General features: G+C 46.0%; 2 protein-coding genes across 4 annotated transcripts in view; both read left to right on the top strand.

Annotated features, from left to right (window-relative positions):
• Window positions 1–103: 103 nt before the first annotated feature.
• On the top strand, window positions 104–11202 carry gabra6a (gamma-aminobutyric acid type A receptor subunit alpha6a). Of its 2 annotated transcripts, none has more exons than XM_055224782.1 (10): window positions 104–148; window positions 220–323; window positions 907–974; window positions 2292–2512; window positions 2594–2676; window positions 3306–3449; window positions 4918–5070; window positions 6141–6394; window positions 8948–9204; window positions 10587–11202. In XM_055224782.1, exons 3-10 carry the CDS (start codon window positions 972–974, stop codon window positions 10606–10608), a joined length of 1137 nt encoding a protein of 378 aa, XP_055080757.1. In that variant the 5' UTR covers window positions 104–148; window positions 220–323; window positions 907–971; the 3' UTR covers window positions 10609–11202. The 2 variants fall into 2 exon arrangements, with proteins under 2 accessions (XP_055080757.1, XP_033829666.2); XM_033973775.2 differs by having other exon boundaries at window positions 8951–9204.
• Window positions 11203–11519: 317 nt separating this feature from the next.
• The window catches only part of gabrb2a (gamma-aminobutyric acid type A receptor subunit beta2a), a 28160-nt gene continuing 16236 nt past the window's right edge, over window positions 11520–23443 (top strand). For both annotated transcript variants that reach the window (XM_033973518.2, XM_033973519.2), the window contains exons 1-3: window positions 11520–11658; window positions 11782–11882; window positions 12314–12381. In XM_033973518.2, the coding sequence (XP_033829409.1) occupies window positions 11585–11658; window positions 11782–11882; window positions 12314–12381 (243 nt within the window). In that variant the 5' untranslated portion in view covers window positions 11520–11584. The remainder of the gene's footprint in view (window positions 11659–11781; window positions 11883–12313; window positions 12382–23443) is intronic.

Raw genomic sequence — 23443 nt, forward strand, 5'->3', positions numbered from 1 at the left:
GACCACAGCCTGCCACAGATGAGACATTTTTATTTTAAAAACGTTATTTGACCTGGTTATGTCCTAAACATTTACTGGGATAAATTCTGCAGAATCAAACCATGGCCCTGTGGTCAGTGAGAGTCTTTACACTTGTGTCATTTCTGAGGTAAGTCTGGAGAGTCCTCGTCCTCCACCTCGTCTAACACGTCTCACCTCCTCTTCTCCTTTTCTCTGCAGTGTCGTCGTTTATGGGAATGAGAGGACTCACTCTGACAACATCACTCGAATTCTGGACCGATTATTGGACGGATACGACAACAGACTTCGCCCTGGGTCTGGAGGTGGGTGTCACGTCTGTTATGTTCTGCTGATCCCAGAGAGTTTAAAGGAGTTTTCAGCAGTGGTAAAAGTACAAATACAGGGCAAAAATACTCAAGTGAAGTAAAAGTATCACAGGAAAATATCTGCTTAAGTAAACATATTAAAGTACCTGTGTAAAATGTACTTTAAGAGTACAAAGTAAAAGTATTTTGCAGAGATTTTTAGACCTATGTCTAAATGAGCATCAAATGTAGTGTTTTTGATAAATAATTCAGCAGATTTTTAGTGATTCAGTCAGTTTCTTTTTCTTTCTAGCTGCTTTTGTGCATTTGTGTGTTCGATTTGGTCAAAGTTGGAACTTTAACTCAAATTAAATGTGGTCAAAATAAACCCTCAGCAGGTCTCAAACCAAGAAAAATACTTTTACTTTTCAGTCATGTTCAAAAATGTAGTAGGAGTGTAGGAGTAGATAGTACAGATACTGCTCTCAAATGTACTGAAGTAAAAGTTAAAAGTCTCCACTGTAAAATCCAAATATGTAAAAATTCTACTCAAATATTGTACTTTTACTTTTGTACTTTGTTGTGTATTTGTCTTTTTCAGGCGGCGTCACAGAAGTAAAAACAGACATCTTTGTGACCAGTTTTGGCCCCGTTTCAGACGTGGAGATGGTGAGACGTGTGTTTGTACAGTAAAGTGCTGAGGTCACACAGCGTCACAGGCCACTGTCGGCCTCATGGGCAAATCTGCCACAAGACCAATTAATGAGCTTTAATCTGTTTCAGCGGCACCACGGCTCCATTACTGACGGCCTGTAAATCAATATGACACACGCCAGACACAAAGAACGCTCCAATACTCTGAGTAATGATCATCTGGGATGAGTGGCGTTCATCACTGCCTCTCACTTCAGTGGAGACGCAAAGTTTAACACATGAGAAAACAGATGATTTACTTTTATAATAATAATAATAATAATAATAATAATAATAATAATAATAATAATAATAATAAAAATAATAAAATAAAAATAATAATAAAAAATAATAAAATAATAATAATAAAATAATAATAAAATAACTAAACACATAAAACATCACAATAATAATAATATAGTGATAAAAACTTTATTTGCATAGCGCTAAAAACTAGTTCCAAACTGCCTCACATCATGTAAATACGTCACACACAGAAACAATAAAACAATAATAAACCAACTGCAGCAAAAACACATTTATCAATCACAATTATTCTGTCAAAGTGTGTTTTTAATTAGATTTAAAAGCGTCACAGTGTCGGACAGTCTAATCTCCTCAGTGCGTCCAGAGCTTTAGGGCCCTGACCAAAAGGCCCCGTCCACTCTGGTCACTTTATATTATATTACATTATTTTTATGGTATTTAGTTTAATCAAACCATCACAGACATAGTTTTACGCTTTGGTCACATTTTTATACAAAGCTTTTCCATATTCAAGACTCAAAGTGCTTTCAAGGACCACACACACACACACTCACCCACACACACACTCACTCACACACACACAAGGACAGATCAGTGGACAAACGCTCTACCAACTGAGCCGCTGTCACCGTTTATTCTCCTGTGATCCACACTGTTTGTCTTAAACGTCGTAATAATAGAAACTTCTCCAGTGACTCGTTCTGTTCTCACTGCAGATCAGAGACGCCTCTTTTCTGTTTTATTTACTGTTGAAAAATGTGTGTGTGTGGGTGTGTGGGGGTGTGTGTGTGTGTGTGTGTGTGAGATTATTGACCCAGAGAAGAGAATCCTAAGTACAGGACTGTGGGCGGAGACAGGGGGCAGGTGAAAACAGACATTATTGGAGATGTAGTCGCAGGAGAATGCAGGATTACTCCAACACGAAAGACACGACTCTGAGAAAAGCGTCTCCGTGTGTTTCTGTCCGTAACGAGTTTAAAACCTCAGAAAATCGTCCTGTCGCTGACGTTTCCCTTTGCCCCGCAGGAGTACACCATGGACATGTTCTTCAGGCAGATGTGGGTCGACGAGCGCCTCAAATTCGAGGGTCCCACCGAAATCCTGAGACTGAACAACCTCATGGTGGATAAAATATGGACTCCAGACACGTTCTTCCGCAACTCTAAGAAATCCATCTCTCACAACATGACCACGCCCAATAAACTCTTCAGAATCATGCAGAACGGGACCGTACTTTACACCATGAGGTCCTGAGAGCGTCTACGGCCGAACGCTGAGATTACGTCGCTAAACAAACGTGTGAACTTGTGTCGTTTTTGTTTTTTCAGACTCACCATCAGCGCAGAATGTCCGATGCAACTGGAGGATTTCCCCATGGACGGACACGCCTGCCCCCTGCGCTTCGGCAGCTGTGAGAACAAACGCACAACAATTATGTCAGAACTGTGGCTCAGCTGGTAGAGCGTTTGCCCACTGACCTGAAGGTTGATGAATAGTGTCATTGCGCACTTGATTTACTGCGTTGTATCATATTTTTAAACTGTATTTCAAACAGAACGACTTAATAAACCCTTAATTTGCGTAAAATTCAACAAATAAAAAGTCACGTTTGTTTCACCAAAGCATCAGGTAGAAAATGACCACGAGGAGCAGCGTCCAGAACATGACTCGAGTTAATCCCACAGGAGGAATATAACCGAGTAAAAGTAGTAAAGTAGTTTTTATGTGGGTATTTTTTTGAATTTAATCGTGTAAAACCTGGTGAAAAGTCTGAGCGTTTATTTTTAAAAGACATTCGTAATTTGAGCAACAAAAATATCAATATCTTTATCAAAATCACCACATTTGAAGCTTCACAAGACTCAAAATCTGTGTGAAATACTTTTACTTTTTACCCTTCGAGTATATTTTAAACAGGTACTTTAATACTTTTACCCGAGTAGATTTTTTCATGTGATACTTTGACTTTGACTTGAGTATTTTGCGCTCCAGTGTGTGTACTTTTACTCCACATTATGCAGTACTTACGTGTGTTTCCAGACGCCTACACCAGCAGTGAGATCGTGTTCACCTGGAGGAAGGGGCTGAGTGCGTCTGTGGACTGTCCCAAAGAGTCCATGAGTCTGCTGCAGTACGACCTGGTGGGACAAGCTCTGTCCAGCGAGATCTTCAAATCAAACACAGGTGTCACACTTTAGACCCGGGACGGCAAACTCACTTTCACTGAGGGCCACGTCAACAAAATGGTCACTGTCAAAGGGCCAGATGTAACTTTAAAACAGTAACTAAAAATAAATAAATAAATAAATAAATAAATACATAAATAAATAAATAAATAAATAAATAAAAATGATAATTAATAAATAAACAAAAATAATAATAAACAAACAAAAATAATAATAAACAAACAAAAAATAAATAATAATAATAAACAAAACAAAAATAGATTGAATTGAATTGAAATGTAACCAAATGTAATGTAAAATAAATGCAACTACTTTTTAATCTTGATAATTAACTGTTTCTATATTTATTACTTATTCAAGTTACAAATATTGCATATGGATTTGCATAGATATGAAAAAAAGTCTATGTAACTGTGTCTCTCCTGGTAAACTGATATTTTAAGACAGTCAGATCTTTTAATTTACCTTCTCGCGGGCCACATAAAATGACTTGGTGGGCCACATTTTGCCCACGGGCCTTGAGTTTGACACATGTGCTTTACTCCACACGCTCCTAAAATGTGATTAAACTACGACAGGAGGTGATTTGTCCTGTGAGATTCTGCGCCGGACTTTTCTAAAGAATCAGCAGAAACATGAGACGAGGATGAGAGTTTAAAGTGAACAAGCCACTGTAGGGAGTATTATATTCTCACATCCTACAGCTGTTCAGGTCCTTTATTATCATCTACTCAGTGATGGGAAAAGTACTTTGAAAATACCTGGTCCAATCGGAGTACTGTGCTCTGAATACTTTTACACAGATTTATAAAAACAGGACACGTCTTTACAAACAGATTAATTTTGTTCTGCAGTGACGTTTAATCACAGAGAGAAAAGTCACAGATGGTGTCGGACTGAGGGGGTAAAGGGGCAGAGAGGGGCCCCTCACCACAGAGAGGGGCCCCTCACCACAGAGAGGGGCCCCTCACCAAGTCTGCAATTTATAGAAGAAACTGTAATCTGAATACCACCAAAGGAAAGAGTAAATGAACCAGATTATAGTTGCTCTAATTGAGTATTCAGAGTGTGTATTTTTACTACATGGATTCAGTTACTTCTGCACACGGCCCATAGTCTCATTTCAGTCCTTCATAATAAAAATAATAAAATAATAAAAATAATAAAATAATAAAAATAATAAAAATAATAAAATAATAAAAATAATAAAAATAATAAAAATAATAAAATAATAAATTAATAAAAATAATAAAAATAATAAAATAATAAAAATAATAAAATAATAAATTAATAAAAATAATAAAAAATAATAAAATAATAAAAATAATAAAATAATAAATTAATAAAAATAATAAAATAATAAAAAATAATAAAATAATAATAGTGGGACTAATACAGAAGTTCTGTCCCTGTCCCGCCCCCTTGGCCTCCCCTCTTGACCCGTTCTGTCCCTGTCCCTGTCCCAGGTCACTACTCGGTCCAGGTCGTCCATTTTCTCCTCCAGAGGAAGTTGGGTTATTACCTGATCCAGACGTACATCCCTCTTATCATGGTGGTGGTGCTGTCCCAGGTCTCCTTCTGGATCAACAAAGAGTCTGTCCCGGCTCGGACTGTGGCAGGTAAGGAGTCCTCCACCTGCCAGAGTCACCACAGAGTCCTCCACCCGCCAGAGTCACCACATACAGAGTCCTCCACCTGCCACAGTCGCCACACAGACAGTCCTCCACCCACACACACATGCCTTTAACAGAGACACATGCCTTTAACAAAGTCCATGTTGAATCTAAACTATAATGTGTTATACTCTTCTGTCACCACTAAGGGGCAGTATAATGTCCTCATTATGGACACCAGGGCCGTGGACAGAAAACATTTGGACTGTGGCCTAGAAAACACAAAATGCATTGTTTATATTTGTGGATCAGGTCCCGTGAGGTTCATGTTTCAGAGACATTTATGAAAACAAATCTGATAAAACTGAAGCAGCGTTTTCAGCTTTTAGAAAAGTTAAGACTCTTTTGTCACAACCACAAATACTAGCACTGCTAATGCTAACTGTATGCTAATGCTAACTGTATGCTAACGCTAAGTGTATGCTAATGCTAACAGAACGCTAATGCTAACTGTATGCTAACGCTAACCTCAGAGCCTCATCTGCGTCAGAACTGAACCAGTTTGTCAAATGTAGAAACATAAATGAGTTAAAGTAAAAGTGTGAAGTGCATCTCTCAGTTTTTGTGGCTCTTTTCAGATTATATCAAGTTCATTTTAAATCGAGACGCACCGATTCAGTATTTTCAGTCCAGATTTTTCGATATTAAAGTTTTAAGAACCTGCCGTTTCCCGATATCGGCCGATACCAGAGCTGAGACTAAAAACAGCATTTATTTACTTTAAATAAAAATAAAATCAGACTAAACTGATCCACGTGTGTCATGGAGCTGTTATCGACCCTAATGAAGTAATGACAGAACAACAGAAAAAAAAATTCAAACATCATGAGACTTTCAGGGCCAGTTAAATCGTAAGTACAAATAGACCCTCTAATCGTCAGTTTATATGTTCAACCAGAATATCGACTGAATTGATATTTTGAAGCTGATATCTAATCCAGGGAATGTTTCAGTATCGGTGGCGATATCTGATCCCAGTATCGACTCGACCCTAACGTGAACGTGCATCTGTCCAGGCATCACCACCGTGCTGACCATGACCACGCTGAGCATCAGCGCTCGCCAGTCTCTTCCTAAAGTGTCCTACGCCACCGCCATGGACTGGTTCATCGCCGTGTGCTTCGGATTCGTGGCGTTCGCTCTGGTGGAATTTGCAGCAGTGAATTATTTTGCCACACTCCAGGCCCATCGTCTGAAGGAGAACAACTCCAAACAGGAGCGACTGGAGGCGCTGGCCGAGGAGGACGAGGAGGACGAGGAGGACACTTCGGTGAGGAACTCTTATGTTACTGTTAAATAATAAAAACACATAAAATTGAAAATATAACAGTTAAACCCAGAGGAGCTGTGTGTTGTTTACAGCTGTTACCACGGTGACAAACTTTAATGTGTCACCTGTGAATGTGAAAACCTGTGCATTTCTCTAAATGTCTTTATTTATTTCAGTGTTTTAAATGAAGCTCATCCTGACATTCTCCTCCACGGAGCGTTTTTTCACTTGTTGCTATGGTGATGCATAGAATGTGTATATAAATGGGCATAGCTAACCTGCTAGCCGCTATTTTACAAACAGGAAGTGACCATGAGCGCACTTCCAGCTCCATCGACACCAGTTCAGTTTACATTGAAAAACTGTCTCCTCTCTCTGTCTCTGCTGCTTCAGACTCATTCTGGTCTTAAATGTTCGTATTAACCCTCTACATGATCCTGGGGTTTTTATTTCACTATTGTGTCTGTAAATCAAGATATGATTTACGTTAGTGGGAGGTCGCACACACTAGCGTTAGCAACAGGTTTGATTGACAGTGTTGCTAAGCGCCCGCTCCCTGCTAAACCAGTGGTGCAGGAAGAGGCGTGACCTTCAACAGCCTCACTCCTGATTGGCTCTTTGGTTGCTATGATTCCCGCAGTTGGAATTCCAAACATGTACCTCTGCTCCAGCCTCGATGAGCGTCACTTGAGCCGCTGTGGTGACGTCACACTCTCGTCTGTGGTGATGGAGCCGTGATGTAGAATGTGATTTTACTTGTGTTTTTTGCAGAAATAACACAGGGCAATTAAACATTGGAATTCTCAGTGACCGTGGTGTAAATAAATCTAACGTTGTGCCTAAAGTTGCACCTTGCACCTTTAATTGTGAGAATGAAATGCTATTTGTACTTCCTTTTATATGCAGTACCTCAAGGACTTCTCCCCCATCCAAAAGATGCAAGGTTTTGTTTTAAATCATGAATCACTATGGCAACAGCCACAGTTATTCAGGAACATACACACATATATACACATACACAGTTTAATTGTATTCTTAGTATTGGATCGATCTGATTATTGACAGATCAGGAGATCACAGAGGCTGGAGAACAGGAATCAGGAACAGAATTCCACTGTGGACACTGTGGATGAGTTTCAGTGTTTTTCCGTAGCCTCCTTCACATTTTCTGCTGAAGCTGAGACAAGCTCCATGAAGCAGTGGTGTGTTGTGTCTCCTGTATGTGCTCTGTGTTGTATGTTCTCTGTATGTGTTGTATGTTCTCTGTATGTGTTCTATGCTAATATGCCCGTGTCCTCCTGGGATCTGTCTCACGTGTTGGGCTCATGGTTTGATGCTTTAAAAATAGCCTCAGTGTGAGAACAGAGCAGATCGAGCTCCGGCAGAGCTCCACTGTACGTCCTACTCCCAGCAGCCCCTGGGCTTTGAGCACATGACCTACTGCACTCCTACAGGACACCGCTCACTCCTACAGGACACCGCTCACTCCTACAGGACACCGCTCACTCCTACAGGACACCGCTCACTCCTACAGGACACCGCTCACTCCTACAGGACACCGCTCACTCCTACCACACACTCCTACAGGACACCGCTCACTCCCACAGGACACCGCTCACTCCTACAGGACACCGCTCACTCCCACAGGACACCACTCACTCCTACAGGACACCGCTCACTCCTACAGAACACCACACACTCCTACCACACACTCCCACAGGACACCGCTCACTCCCACAGGACACCGCTCACTCCTACAGGACACCGCTCACTCCTACAGGACACCGCTCACTCCCACAGGACACCGCTCACTCCCACAGGACACCGCTCACTCCTACAGGACACCTCTCACTCCCACAGGACACCAGTCACTCCCACAGGACACTTCTCACTCCCACAGGACACCTCTCACTCCTACAGGACACCGCTCACTCCCACAGGACACCGCTCACTCCTACAGGACACTTCTCACTCCCACAGGACACCTCTCACTCCCACAGGACACCAGTCACTCCCACAGGACACTTCTCACTCCCACAGGACACCTCTCACTCCCACAGGACACCAGTCACTCCCACAGGACACTTCTCACTCCCACAGGACACCTCTCACTCCCACAGGACACCAGTCACTCCCACAGGACACTTCTCACTCCCACAGGACACCTCTCACTCCCACAGGACACCAGTCACTCCCACAGGACACCTCTCACTCCTACAGGACACCACTCACTCCCTGGGATGTGAAAACCACAATCTTGTTTACACGTACAAATAAGCATAAACCAGAAAATTAACAACACGCCTCCCTCTGCTCCCTCTGTTCTCTCTGTTTCTCCCTCTGCTCTCTCTATCCCCCCTGCGCTCTCTTCTTTCCTCTTTTTTCTCTTCCTCCCTCTCCCATCTCTCTATCCCCGCTCTCCTCCCTCCCCTCTCTCTTCCCCCCTCTGCTTTCTGTTCCTCCCCCTTCTTTCTCTCCTCCCTCCTCTCTCTATCCTCTGTCTTCCTCCCTCCTCTCCCTCCTCCTCTCCCTCCTCCTCTCCCTCTCTCTCAGCAGACTGATAGTTTCCCTCGTGAAGGCCTCAAAAGGAGGAATCACTCCATGTGCCGCAGTGAGAGGAGCGAGGATCCGTCTCCGGTGCCAGTTCCCATCTTTCTGCAGCAGGGCTCGGCGTTCCCTCAGATCCCACAGTTGGCAGGAACCAGCCCCATAGACAAGTATGCACGGATCCTCTTCCCCATGGCCTTTGGGCTCTTCAACCTGGTGTACTGGTACATCTACCTCGCCAAGGACACGATGGAGAAGCCCAGGTACTTTTACACGGGTTTGTTCACGAATAACAGAACCAGTCAAAGGTCTGGACACGCCCTCTCGTTCAGTGTTTTCTTTTCTTCATTTTTACTACTTTCTACATTTTATTGACAAACATGTGAAGCAAGATACATGGAATTATGTACTAAAAGAAAAAAGTTTAATATTTTTCGACAAAGCAAAGGGAACTGGCTACGTTGAAGATTTGAATTTATTAGTTTTTAAGTTATTTAAAAGTCATATATTGAGCAAAGCTGACTTTCCTGAGGTTTAAATCATGTTCTAAAGCTGTTTCCTCCTCAAAAACAGACCTGGAGTTGTGTTTTGTTTCATTCACACATGTTTGAGTCACTTTATTATTAGTCTGTAACATCTGCAAAGCTCAAAACGCTCTGTTCCACCTTGTGATGTCATCAAGTGGTAGTTTTTAAGTTAACAGCTCCTTTTACCTTTAGTTTAGTAGAGATTGTGCAATTCCAGAGATGAAATGATCCAAATGGTTCTAGAGATGAAGGTGTGTGGAGTTTAAAAACACAGTGGAGCACTTCCTGTATCACCACATGATGACATCACAAGGTGGAACAGAGTGTTTTCTGTTTGAGAGAAGAAGAACTCAGGCTAAATCTGCAGGTTTGTGTGTTTAAACGTGTGAGAATGAAACAAAACACAACTCCAGGTCTGTTTGTGACGAGGAAACAACATCATAATAACATCGCTGATAAAACAAAGTAAATTTGGCGCTTTAAGGATGTGAAAAAGTCTTAATTTGTCGCTGTAGAACCAGCACAGTCCGCACCGTAAAAGGCCTGAAGACGACAACGTTTTAAAATCAGTCCCAAGAGGAGAAGCAAACACGAAAAATAATACCACAGTGACTTGTACTGTCACCAAAACACAACAGCCTCAGCTCATTTCACAAGAAAGAGCCAGAATCATTAGCATGTTACCTGAACGCCGCTAACACCATCTCCCCAGAGGCACCAGAGCGCCCCCACGAGACCAAAACACATGCGCGCTATTAACAAAATGAAATACCAGCAGGCTTATTCGCATCACTGTGCTGTATGTGAACTCCACACAGCTCCACACAGCTCCACCAAGAAGCAAGTAAAGAGACTGAGTGCAAAAACAGCGATGGAGTGGGACGGGGAGAGAGCCGTTATGTAAGTCTGGGGGGTGCAAATCTGCTCATGATGCTCCTCGCGTTTCAGTCTGAGGATTTCTCTGGCTGTTTTTTTGTTTTGTTTTGTTAAAATCCTTCTACGGCATTACTAGAGGAGAGATGGAAGAGGCAGGTGTGTCGTGTGTGTTTCGACGTGAGGCTGTGATTAGGCTGGATGTACAAACTGAATTTTAATCAGTTTCGTCTTCTGTTTTTTAGGCAATATGACGAGCAGATCTGAACGTGGAGCGACCAGCCTCCGTCTCCGCGCGCACGAGCTCCCAGCCTCACACTCCTCTGCTCTCACGAACGCAAATGAATCAGAAACACATTCACGTTCATTTCACAGGCTCTGACCAACCGCTCACTCGTGCCGAGACCAGGAGACGGCGAGCGTTAAACCCCGAGCACGCGCCGCGCCGCTCCTGGGCCGGTCTGGATCCCCCCCCCCCACACACGACCACAGAACCACAGACCTTTGCGTTCTGCTCGCTCGGACACACAAATCACAAAAAGCCCGTGATATAATCTGTGATGACTGTAACAGGAGGTGATGCAACTGTGAATCAATGCTCAGAAGTCTGCCCCCTACAGACACACCGCTCCCACTACAACCACATCAAAGCCGTGTGTTTGGAGCGAGCGCCTACTTCAAAAAATCACTTCCATGGAGAGAATCTGCACTTGGCTCGTGTTTTGCATTGGCTCCTTTGTGTCATTTTGTCAGAGGGTCCATTAAACCACACGGAATTAAAACCATTTGTTATGTTTAAGATGTGAAAGTGGATTTAAAATGTATCGTCCTCCTCATGAGCATCATCTAATAAAAAGTTTACTCCCCTATTGGTCTAAGTCTGTAACTGCACCCAGCTGAAGCCAACACTTGTTTGACCTTGTGCAAAAAAAAAAAAAAAAAAAGCAAACACACACACACATGTCCACATCCCTGATTCCTGTCACATCCACGCGGCTCATAAACGCGCACAGGCCCCGTGTTTGCACAGAGGCCCCTCGTTTCTTCATTACGCACAAACACTTGTCCCTTTAATATTTTTCACTGCAATGGAAGCTGCTCATCCTCCATCATCAGCCTCTACTCTTTGATCTTGGGCTCTCTGCACGCATGCGCTCCTCATTGGCTCCTCTGCGCTGTCTGGAGTAAGTTGGATGTGCGCGCTCCTCACTCGCATCCCGAAACCATCTCCAAAACTGTTGCGATGGGGAGGATCAGGAAAAACCACTTTGGGATTTGGACTTTTTCGTTATTAGTGACATTCGTGTGGGCGCAAAGGTAAGCCGTTCTGTTCTGTCCTGCGTCTCCTGCTCTGGGTGTCTCATGTAGCCTGTTTTACGCGTGCCTCGCATATCATATTAATAGGAGCTTTTTGCATCACACCACCTCTTTCCTCCGCAGCGCCAAGGACCTCAAAGATCCGAGCAATATGCCCCTGGTAAAAGAAACCGTGGACAGGCTGATGAAGGGGTACGACATTCGGTTGAGACCAGATTTTGGAGGTAAAACGCAAACGCCTGTCGTGTTTTCACGCCGCTGTGACGTGCGATACATGTTTAATGAATCGCAAAATCAGTTTTAATTTGCATAATCATCCGTACACGGGCAAATGGGCCTCCCCAATTAGTCCAAGACATGAACGATGAGCGCGTATTTCATCTGATGAGGAGATGAGACGCGCTTTTAACTTGATCGATCCGGCTCATCACTGTTTCATTATTTCACTCAAAAGTCAACATGCATTAGTGCGCGTTAAAGCAGAGCCAGAGCCAGAGCCAGAGCCAGAGCCAGAGCCAGAGCCAGAGCCAGAGCCAGAGCCAGAGCCAGAGCCAGAGCCAGAGCCGTGTCGCTTGTAGGCGGCAGGTGGAGAATTGTGTAAATATGTTTTATCAGGATGAAAATATCTTTGTTCTAACGCCTCTTTGTCACACAGGTGCCCCGGTGGCAGTGGGGATGAACATAGACATCGCCAGCATAGACATGGTCTCTGAAGTCAACATGGTAGGTCTTTTTTTTTTCCTCTTTTTTTTCATTTTTCCGTTTAATTTCATTGGTTCCTGACTTTTTGTCCGAGGCTGGTGTGATGGGAGGAGTAGTCTTCTGTGGGTTGCTGCATATTGTGAATATTTTACTGGGCTAAAAATGTTGGGAGCCTGGTAATCCAGCTCTCCCCCTCGCGCGCGCTCGCCCCCTTTTCTCCAAAAGACATGAGCGCGAGCCACGTCTCCTCTCCTTCACTCGCCTTCTGCCTCTCCTCCTCTCCCTCTTTTCCTCTCCTTCACTCTGCCGTCTCCCTCTTCTCTCCTTTCTGTCCTCCTCTCCCTCTCCCTCTCTTCTTCTCTCTTCTCTGAGCCTCACATTTGCAGGTCTGTGTGTTGCTTCTACATTTGAATTCCAAACACACAGTCTCTGGCGCACTCCCGGACGCGCAGCCTCGTGCGTGCGCTCTTGGCTGTTCCGCGCTGTTCCGCGCTGTTCCGCGCTGTTCCGCGCTGTGGTCAGTGTCTTGTCTCGTGTTTGCGCACATCTGGAGGAGTCTAAGCGCATAAATAACGCGGCCTCTTCACGAAGCCGCAGCTGCGTCTGTACAAACCTGCGCTATGACGCAGACGGTTAAGGACAATCCGTGCATTTCAGAGTCATCAATGTGTTTGCACCGTTGCCATAGCAATTAGCAATTCAACACAGTGTCTTTTGAATGGTTAAGGTGAAAGTCCTCAAAATGTCGCCTGTTAAGAGCTGAAGCATCATGGGAGACACAGACTGGACACGAGGCAGAAGAAGTGGAGAAGTTCAGATTATGGATCTGTTGGTCAGAAAGTCACAGAGTTTATCTGGAGCGTTGCATCATGGTCTTTAGAGTTTAGTGTTTGTGGCCATAGAGTTGAGTTTATTTGTCCTTAGAGGAGACAGAATGTCAGGGGCCTCAGGGGCCTCAGGGGCCTCAGGGGCCTCAGGGGCCTTAGGGGCCTCAGGGGCCACAGGGGCCCAGGGGGGGGTGAGAGGGTGAGTGTTGGTGGTGGCAGAGTGTCGGTCTGAGGGGCTGATGGCACAGACTGGCAGTCTCTGTTCCTTCAGTCTGTCCCGGGGCAGAGGTGGCTGCAGTTGGAGCTTCACACCACAGAGAAAGAAATGAATCAATAAATGTGTGTGTGTGTGTGTGTGTATGTGGTGTGTGTGTGTGGTGTGTGTGTGTGTGTGTGTGTGTGTGTGTGTGGTGTGTGTGTGTGTGTGTGTGTGTATGTGGTGTGTGTGTGTGAAGGGGTGTGTGAGTGTGTGTGTATGTGGTGTGTGGGGGTGTGTGTGTGTGAAGGGGTGTGTGTGTGGTGTGTGTGTGTGTGTGTGTGTGTGGTGTGTGTGTGTGTGTGTGTGTGTATGGGGTGTGTGAGTGTGTGTGTATGTGGTGTGTGGGGGTGTGTGTGTGAAGGGGTGTGTGTGTGGTGTGTGTGTGTGTGGTGTGTGTGTGAGTGTGTGTGTATGTGTTGTGTGGGGGTGTGTGTGTGGTGTGTGTGTGTGTGGTGTGTGTGTGTGTGTGTGTATGTGGTGTGTGTGTGTGTGACTTTATCCTTTGATGGAAATTATTTATTTTGGTTTTGATGTGACCAGAACAGAATCACCTCAGGAGCCAGAGGAGATTTGAAATAGAAACCCCTCACTCCCCCTGTGCTCCTCCTCCTCTCTCCTCCTCCTCCTCCTCCTCCTCCTCCTCTCTCCTCCTCTCTCCTCCTCCTCCTCCTCCTCCTCTCTCCTCCCCCTCTCTCCTCCTCCTCTCTCCTCCTCTCTCTTCCTCTCTCCTCCTCTCTTCTCCTCCCCCTCTCTCTCTCCTCTCTCTCCTCCTCCTCTCTCTCTCTTCCCCCTCTCTCCTCCTCCTCCTCTCTCCTCCTCCTCACTCCTCCTCCTCTCTCCTCCCCCCTCTCCTCCTCTCTCCTCTCTCCTCCTCTCTCCTCCCCCTCTCCTACTCCTCCTCGCTCCTCCTCTCTCCTCCTCCTCCTCTCTCCTCCTCCTCTCTCCTCCTCCTCACTCCTCCTCCTCTCTCCTCCCCCTCTCTCCTCCTCTCTCCTCTCTCCTCCTCTCTCCTCCCCCTCTCCTACTCCTCCTCGCTCCTCCTCTCTCCTCCTCCTCCTCTCTCCTCCTCCTCTCTCCTCCTCCTCACTCCTCCTCCTCTCTCCTCCCCCTCTCTCCTCCTCTCTCCTCCTCTTCCCCCTCTCTCTCCCTCCTGCTCCTCCTCTGACACTCTCTCTCTCCTCCTCTTCCCCCTCTCTCTCCTGCTCCTCCTCCTTCTCCTCTCGCCGCTTTGTCCGGTTCAGGCTCTGGACATGTTACACATCTGTGTTGCTCCACAGGCTCTGAAGTTGTGGCTCTGAAGTTGTGGCTCTGTGGCTCTCAGGCTGTGACTCTGTGGCTCTGTGGCTCTCAGGCTGTGGCTCTGTGGCTCTGTGGCTCTCAGGCTGTGGCTCTGTGGCTCTCTGGCTCTCAGGCTGTGGCTCCGTGGCTCTCAGACTGTGGCTCTGTGGCTCTCAGGCTGTGGCTCTGTGGCTCTGTGGCTCTCAGGCTGTGGCTCTGTGGCTCGGCGTCTCTCAGTCACTCATCTGGAAAAAACCCTGCTTCATGCGTTTGTGTCAAAGCCACAAACAGTGAATGGCGTTTGACGTCACGCTGCCCCCTGTGGCTATGGGAGCATTCTTCGCTCTTATTTCTCAGAAAACCTTCTCTTTAAGATCTGTCTCTCAAATGCGTTTAGATCAAAGATATAAAAATCCCTGCTCCTCAGAAGGCTTTTCGTCTTCTGCTTTATGACTAAAATAACAAGTTGGAAACTCCTCTTCTCCTTTGGTTAACGTCCATTGTTTGGTACAAAAATAAGACTTCATTGATTCTAAAAATCGATGATATGGTTGAGGCAGGAGTGTGTGACCTGCGCTCGGAGCTGGAGCTTTGAAGTATCTCATCAGGAGCTTTTAAGATTAAAGCCTGAGAAAGAAAACACAATGGCACAGAGGAAACTGAGGAGGAGAGACTGGAGGAAGCTGAGCTCAATATCAGTGAAGCACATTTAATACACAGAGTTTTAGCCCCAAAAGAGACACGTCCTGAGGCTGAGAGGAGCCGGACACCAGCCTGTCCTGATTGATACCTCCGCTCTTTGTCTTCTGCCCATGACCCACACAGTTTATAGAGTTCAGCCTCCAGTTCAAAGTGAAAATGCTGAATCACTTCTGCTTCTTCTTGTGTGAGCCACAGTGACGGCTCGTCCAGGCTCAAAGGTCAGCCGTGTAGTCGGGCGATAAACAGGTCAGACATGACAAATGTGGTGTTTTCACCGAGAAGTGTCTGAGAGCGAGGTGTGACCGGGTCCATGTGGGCTCTGACCGGGTCCGGCTGGATGTGACCAGGCTGGATGGAACGGGTGGGTGGTCCGGTTGAATGTGACCAGGTTCGGCTGGGTGGGTCGCTCGTCGCCCCGTCGCTCGTCGCCCCGTCGCCCCGTTGCTCGTCGCCCCGTCACTCGCCGCCCCGTCGCTCCGTCACTTGTTTCTCTCACTTTCAACAGTTGAAGTCGTATTTGCATAAAGTTGTTTTTGCTGAAGTCACAGGTCCGGGGCCTCAGTTACGCTGCATTAAAAGTGTTGATCTGATTAAATACATCTGGGGTCTGTCGTCTCTGCTTTGCCAAACGTTATCGGCACCTTCCATATGTGCAGCTCCAGAATGTTCTCTCAGACACAGAGCAAAGTAAATGAGTATTTGCGTTCCTCGTGTCTGTCTCTGGTGCTTTTAATTACATGTAAAGTACCTGGGGTTGGTGGTTGGTGGAGGCGCTGCTCGAGCTATAACACGGCTCTCGGAATGTTAATTAGCTGACTATGAATTAAAAGATTTAAACAAACCAGCTGTGTTGGCTTCTGGGACGGAGGGATTAGTGGGGCGTGAGCGTTGCCTTTATTATGATCATTATCTTGACATGAGTAAGGGGATCTGGCCCTGACACGCCGAGGGGCTGAGACCGTGGGGACGACCCGTCTTCTGCTGAAAATTAGCGCCCATTTTGATTTTGTGTGTCCAAACTGATGCTGTTCCACTTTATTTTCAGCTTGTGGAAAATAAGCTTGTGTTATTTTTACTCAGTGTTACCATGACAACAGAGCCTTTTTCACGATCCGGGGAAGTCAAGGAAAGCAAACACAGGCTCCCATTCTGAGGACTTACAAAACTGTTCACCTCAAGTCTTATATGAGTCTGACCTAAATAATTTTACTTAATTGTTGAAGAAAACCTGATCTGGAAAACGGTTGTGATCAGATGTTTCTCCTGTTTCAGTCGTTTCTTCTCGTTGAGTCTCTGAAGTTTTATTTGGACTGATTCATGTTTGAGTTTAATCTTTAATCCACTATTTTCAAGACACCATTTTGTCGATCTGCCCCCGTTTAACCTCCACTGTGACACGCCCCCTGTGACACGCCCCGTGACACGCCCCCTGTGACACGCCCACTGTGACGTACGCACTTCCTTCTCCAGTTTTTTTTTTCGAGCAGAGATTACAAAGCTCTCACTTATTTTTTAAATGTAATACTTATTTGACACATACAGACTTCATTACCGATATAATCTTAAACTTTTCTTACTATAATTCTATTCACTTTTGTATTTATGAGACTTGGGAGTTTTGTTTACGTCATATTCAGGTGAACTTTAAGGACCAAATCCGTTATTAAAATGGACATACATTAAATTACATGGCATTAAAGTCTGATAATTGGTGTTTTTTTGGTTTGTTCTTCGTTTATCGTACAAATAAAAGCCTTAATATTCGACGATGTGAATGAAGTTGTGGGCGACTGCAGTTGTGGCTTTTGTAATAATCTGAATCTGCTCTGAATCTCTTTGTCCATTCACTCTTAATGTGATGATCTATTTTAGCCGATGTGTCACTCCGTGTAATTATTAACACTTACCCTTATAACTGTCCCTCAAGGCGGCGCATTAGCAGCAGGCACCGCATCACTTCATCCTAATCGTTGTTTTTGTCTGGAAAACAAAGAAAAGGCCTGTTCCACTGCTGTAAATTATCTAACTAGAGGCATTTGAATGTGTTAACGTCTGCCCTCACCGTCCTGTCAGGCTCCTCACTTTGACTATCTGAAAACATCTAATGAGCTTCTGAAAAAAATGCCCAGAAAACTCCATGTCACATCACGTCCCACAATGCACCACTTCTCTTCAGATCAGGAAGTTTCATGTGCAGTCAAGATTAATTAGCCTGCTAATGCTAACTAACATTTCCGCTTTGCTTAAGGCGACCAGACTTTTGTAAGAATGTTTGTGTCTGGTGTAAGTGTCAGTCTGAAACATAAAGTCAGAAGAGTTTGATGAGTTCCACAGGTAAAGTGAACAATGAAGCGACGGACTCTCAGGAAAGGGCAGAAGAGGGTCCCGAGGTGTGTGTGTTGACAGCTTTTATAGTGTCTCTCAGTGTGTGTGTGTGTGTGTGTGTGTGTGTGTGGGTGTGTGGGGGTGTAAGTGTGTGTGTGTGAGGAGGGTTCTCTTCAGGTCTGCATGACGTTACACATTAAGAAAATCCAAGCAAAGTCGAACAAGGTGAGTGTTTTACAAGCCTCTCGGAGCGGAGGTCACACACTCCTGAGATGTTAAAGTCAAAGAGTGAGGTCAGCTGACACCTGAATATACTGAATGACCAGGTTATTCCATCAGTGGATTTTTGGGGATATTCCAAGACGACAATGCCCAGGATTCATCGGGCTCAGACTGTGACAGAGGATCAGGAGCAGAGACGTCATTTTCACACATGGATCGTCCACCACAGAGTCCAGACCTTAACCCCAGTGAGAATCTTTGTGCTGGAGAAGCTTTGAGCAGCGTCAGACTCGACCGTCATCAATGCAACAGGTGGAACATTAATGCAACAACTGGATGGAAATAAATCTGTGACGTTGTAGAAGTGAAATCGACACAGGCCTTCCTAGACTCCACTGGTGTTATTTACATTAGCATTAGTAAATCAAGATACCAGTTTGATGTAGTGCTGCACTGCAAGAAAAAACCTTACATTATCGACCTGGAGCAGTCCCAGTTTTGAGCCGTGTTCTCTCTCCATGTTGTCATCGCAGACTTTATAAAGAAGTGACTAAGTGAGTGTGACGTCACCCACCCATGATCACTGTCTATGTGGAACGCGGCGGCGGTGGTTTTATATATACAGTCTATGATGTGACACTATGCTACGCTACGCAACCAGAAGAATTTGGGTGTTTTTCCTCACACCAGAACTCGACATCGGTGTCAGAAGTGAGCAGCCAAACCTTCTCAATCTTCTGCTGATCTACCAGGTGAAGATGTTTCTGTCTGTGTGACAAAAGATTAAACTGGAGGAGGACACTGACTTCTCTTCACATGTTGAAATGGCTCCTGTTTGTGCCACTAAAACTCGAGGTTTGACAGCAAGGCTGAGTGGGAAGTGTTTTATGTAGAGTTTGAACTGTTGTCCCGGGGCTGCGAGATGGTCCATGGAAGAGCGAGCCCTCCAGTTCGCCATGTGCCTCACCACAGAGGCTTTGTCTGCTCCTCCTGAAGACAGATGACTACAGAGCTTTAGTCGGAGCCTTGAAGAGACAGTTCAGGTCCTGGTTCACTGTGCAGCTGTTGCTCTGGTGAACAGCTCAGAGAACTCGTCAATGACATTGAAGGACTGGGTCAGGTTCACTCTAGATCACTACAAGAAGCACTGGACCTGGCTGCAGATCGAGAGCTGCTGAGGCCCACGACGGCCGCTTTGCTGTCAACTACAGACAAATACAACAAGTGTTCCAGATGCCAAGACCCATAAGAGTGAGAAATGTGAGCTGTTCTGCACCAGTGAACAGCTATTACTCCTACGTCTGTCCAACTGCAGACTGTGACTGGTGAGTGGATCCCCAAGGTCCGTGAGACTCTTGTTTGATGTCCATGTGGGCTGCAGATTTGGGGGACTGTATTCTGGCCCTTGATACCCTGAGGCCCTTGTGAATGCCCCTGTCCTCTCACCTCCAGATCCCATCCTCCCCTTCATCCTCCCCTTCATCCTCCCTTCACCCTCGTCACTGATGCCTGCAGGGTCGGCTCAGACTCTGTGTTTTCTCAGTCCACTGCTGAGGGAGAGAGAGCGGTGGCCTATAACCAAAGGACTTTTAATAAGGTGAAGAAGTGCTACTGTGCCACCAGACGGGAGCTCCTGGCTGTGGTCAGTGATATGGACCATTTCAAGTTCTACCTGGGGCCCTCCACTTCACAGAACAGAGCACTGAAGCCTTCAGTGGCTCATGTCTTTTCAGGAGCCAAAGGACCAGCTGGAGCTGCAGGCCTATGACTTTACTGTGGCACACAGACCAGGGGCAAGGCATGGTAACACGGAGCTGCAGCGGGCGGTTAAGTCTGCAACTGGTTTGGATGAACCAGCTTAACATGGACTAGTGGATGTGAACACAGCTGTATAGACCAACAGGAAGTGGACAATGAGATCAACCCAGTACTCACATGGATCACAAACCAGGTACAGCCCAACTGGACTGACGTCGCTGCTCTTTCCAAAGCTACTGAAGGGCTTTGGTCAGTGCAGGAGGCCCTGCACCTATGTGGAAGTGTGGCACAAAGAGGGTGGAGGGAACAGGGGAACAGGGGAAGTCTGATGGCAGATCGTAGTTCCACAGTCACTATGAGAGACTGCCTGCCATGGAGACACTCCTCTGTCTGCGGCAAGGATTCTACTGGGACCAACAGAGGAGGGTTGTGGACGACTACTGCCACCAAAGTGACCAATGCACAGCACATGGGCCCCCTGACAGGTCTCATGGTCCTCTCCTACAACAGCTTCTGGATGGTCGCCCCACAGAAAGGGTAGAGATCAGTGTTCTTGGTCTTTTGCCCTTGACAGAGAAGCCGCTGCTATTGTCACAGTCAAACACTGAGACTGGGACAGATACCGGACGTTTGTCCTCATCTGCTGCCCAGGACTCTACCTGACAAACGCAAAAATGCATTGTGTTCTATGGGAAAACTGGGCCCAAGCTCCCAGGAGCTGCAGTGCCTGGAGCGGCCTCTAGTCGGTCTCTCCGGGACAGAGGGGGAGTGTTCTTATTTTTATTATAGATCCGTAGTTGATGTTAATGCTCTTGTATGTGACATTTGGTTGCTATGCCGACAGGTTGATGTGAAGGTTCTACTGTCACTTATTTGGAGACTGGCTCTAGTGAGCTGAGTGCTGTTGTTTTTCTGTTGTTTTGCTCTCGTTTTGCTCTCATTTTGCTCTCGTTTTACTCTCGTTGTACTCTTGTTTTGCTCTTGTTTTACTCTTGTTTTGCTCTTGTTTTGCTCTTGTTTTACATGGTTTATGGCCTATAGTAGCCCCCGTGTTCCCGTCTTAAATTTTGGTTAAAATGTGCACACTTTATGCTATGCTCACACGGTAGGCCACTTCCTGTCACACATATAGTGTCTGAATTACATTTATGGCTAAACAAATAGGCTAATCCAAGAGTTATATAGTTAATGTTAACATGAATTTATTAACAGAAATGTCAAAATGTCGTCTGCTGCAGCAGGTTCAAATATGAAATGGAATAGAATAATATAATAGTAAGATAATAAGATGAACTCAGCTGCATGAACAGAGGCCTCTGTGTTGCTGCTCCCACAATGCACCGCGAGGCTGGGGCTCCATCTGCAGCAGGTGGGACTGAAAATGACCATAAAGAACATGAAGTTCATATTAGAAATGTTGATCCTGAACTAACCAAGAAACAGGCCTGGAGTAGAACTTAAAATGTAAAGAAATGTAACTGATATTAGCACTTTTACACATCCACAGACAAAAGCTTGACATGTGCAGTTTAAATAGAGTAAATGAAATGTTGATAAGACCAGAGTGTCGCTGTGTGTGTCTGTTGATAAGTGACCAGTGTGTCGCTGTGTGTGTGTCTGTTGATAAGTGACCAGTGTGTCGCTGTGTGTCTGTTGATAAGTGACCAGTGTGTCGCTGTGTGTCTGTTGATAAGTGACCAGTGTGTCGCTGTGTGTCTGTTGATAAGTGACCAGTGTGTCGCTGTGTGTCTGTTGATAAGTGACCAGTGTGTCGCTGTGTGTGTGTGTCTGTTGATAAGTGACCAGTGTGTCGCTGTGTGTCTGTTGATAAGTGACCAGTGTGTCGCTGTGTGTCTGTTGATAAGTGACCAGTGTGTCGCTGTGTGTCTGTTGATAAGTGACCAGTGTGTCGCTGTGTGTCTGTTGATAAGTGACCAGTGTGTCGCTGTGTGTCTGTTGGCTCCTGGCTGCTGTGTCTGCTCTTTCAGCTGACGTGGTTATAATGGAGGTCGTGTTCCTTCTGTAGCCTGTCACATTCTTCACAAAAACACAAACACTCAGCACGTCACTGTCGGCTCTAAACGGGATCAGTTTGACTTAAACCAGGTCCAGACTCTGTCCAGCGTCACACGACTTCACATCATTTAAACACGGGGCAGTTTATTCTTTATACCAAAGCTCACACCACGTTTACTCTGAGGACTTCATATATGTTCATGAGTTTATTAAAGACTCTTTATACCAGGGGCAAAGCAGGACGCAGTGTGCGTGTGTAATGTCCAAATGTGAAAGAGCGGCCATCTGTGAGGCTGTAATCACGCACTCGCCGACCGCCAGGAGCGAGCGCGCAGACGCAGGTGTCGTATGGAGGTCTGCACATGTTTACATAAGTGTGTGAGCGAGCGTGCAGACACAGGTGTGTGTGTGGAGATGTGTGCACGTTTACATCAGTGTGTGAGTTTAATGTGAGCTCAGTGAATTCAGTACTTCAAAATGTGTAAATGATCTTTATAATTTATGTGCAGAACCAATGAGATGCTTCATATTATACTATGTGTATATACTTATACTATGTGTATATACTTATACTATGTGTATATACTTATACTATGTGTATATACTTATACTATGTGTATATACTTATACTATGTGTATATACTTACATATACTTTGTGTTTCAAATGGTTGAAGTAAAATAAATTCTGTTGTGTCAGTGGGTGGAGTTCTGTTGTGTCAGTGGGTGGAGTTCTGTTGTGTCAGTGGGTGGAGTTCTGTTGTGTCAGTGGGTGGAGTTCTGTTGTGGAGGTGCTTCAGCTGTGTCTTAGTTTTGGTCGTGTGCGTTGAAGTTTGTTGAGGTGTTGGTTGTGTGTTGTTGTTGTGTCACAGCTCTGTGGTTGTGCGCTTGTCCCTGATGTGGACTCTACATTAGTGAAACACGTCCAGACGCTGAGGAGCGTCTGTGAGACGAGTCCACACACGAGTCCACACACGAGTCCACACACGAGTCCACACACGAGTCCACACACGAGTCCACACACGAGTCCACACACGAGTCCAGACACGAGTCCACACACGAGTCCACACTCGAGTCCACACACGAGTCCAGACACGAGTCCACACACGAGTCCACACACGAGTCCAGACACGAGTCCAGACACGAGTCCACACACGAGTCCAGACACGAGTCCACACACGAGTCCAGACACGAGTCCAGACACGAGTCCACACACGAGTCCAGACACGAGTCCACACACGAGTCCACACACGAGTCCAGACACGAGTCCAGACACGCGTCCACACACGAGTCCACACACGGGTCCACACACGAGTCCACACACGAGTCCACACACGAGTCCACACACGAGTCCACACACGTGTCCAGACACGAGTCCACACACGGGTCCACACACGAGTCCAGACACGGGTCCACACACAGGTCCAGACACGGGTCCACACACGGGTCCAGACACGGGTCCACACACGGGTCCACACACGAGTCCAGACACGAGTCCAGACACGAGTCCACACACGAGTCCAGACACGGGTCCACACACGGGTCCAGACACGAGTCCACACACGAGTCCACACACGGGTCCACACACGAGTCCACACACGAGTCCAGACACGAGTCCAGACACGAGTCCAGACACGAGTCCACACACGAGTCCAGACACGGGTCCACACACGAGTCCACACACGGGTCCACACACGA

This window comes from Periophthalmus magnuspinnatus, chromosome 10 (assembly GCF_009829125.3).
Source record: "Periophthalmus magnuspinnatus isolate fPerMag1 chromosome 10, fPerMag1.2.pri, whole genome shotgun sequence".
In the NCBI taxonomy this organism is placed as follows: Eukaryota; Metazoa; Chordata; class Actinopteri; order Gobiiformes; family Gobiidae; genus Periophthalmus; species Periophthalmus magnuspinnatus.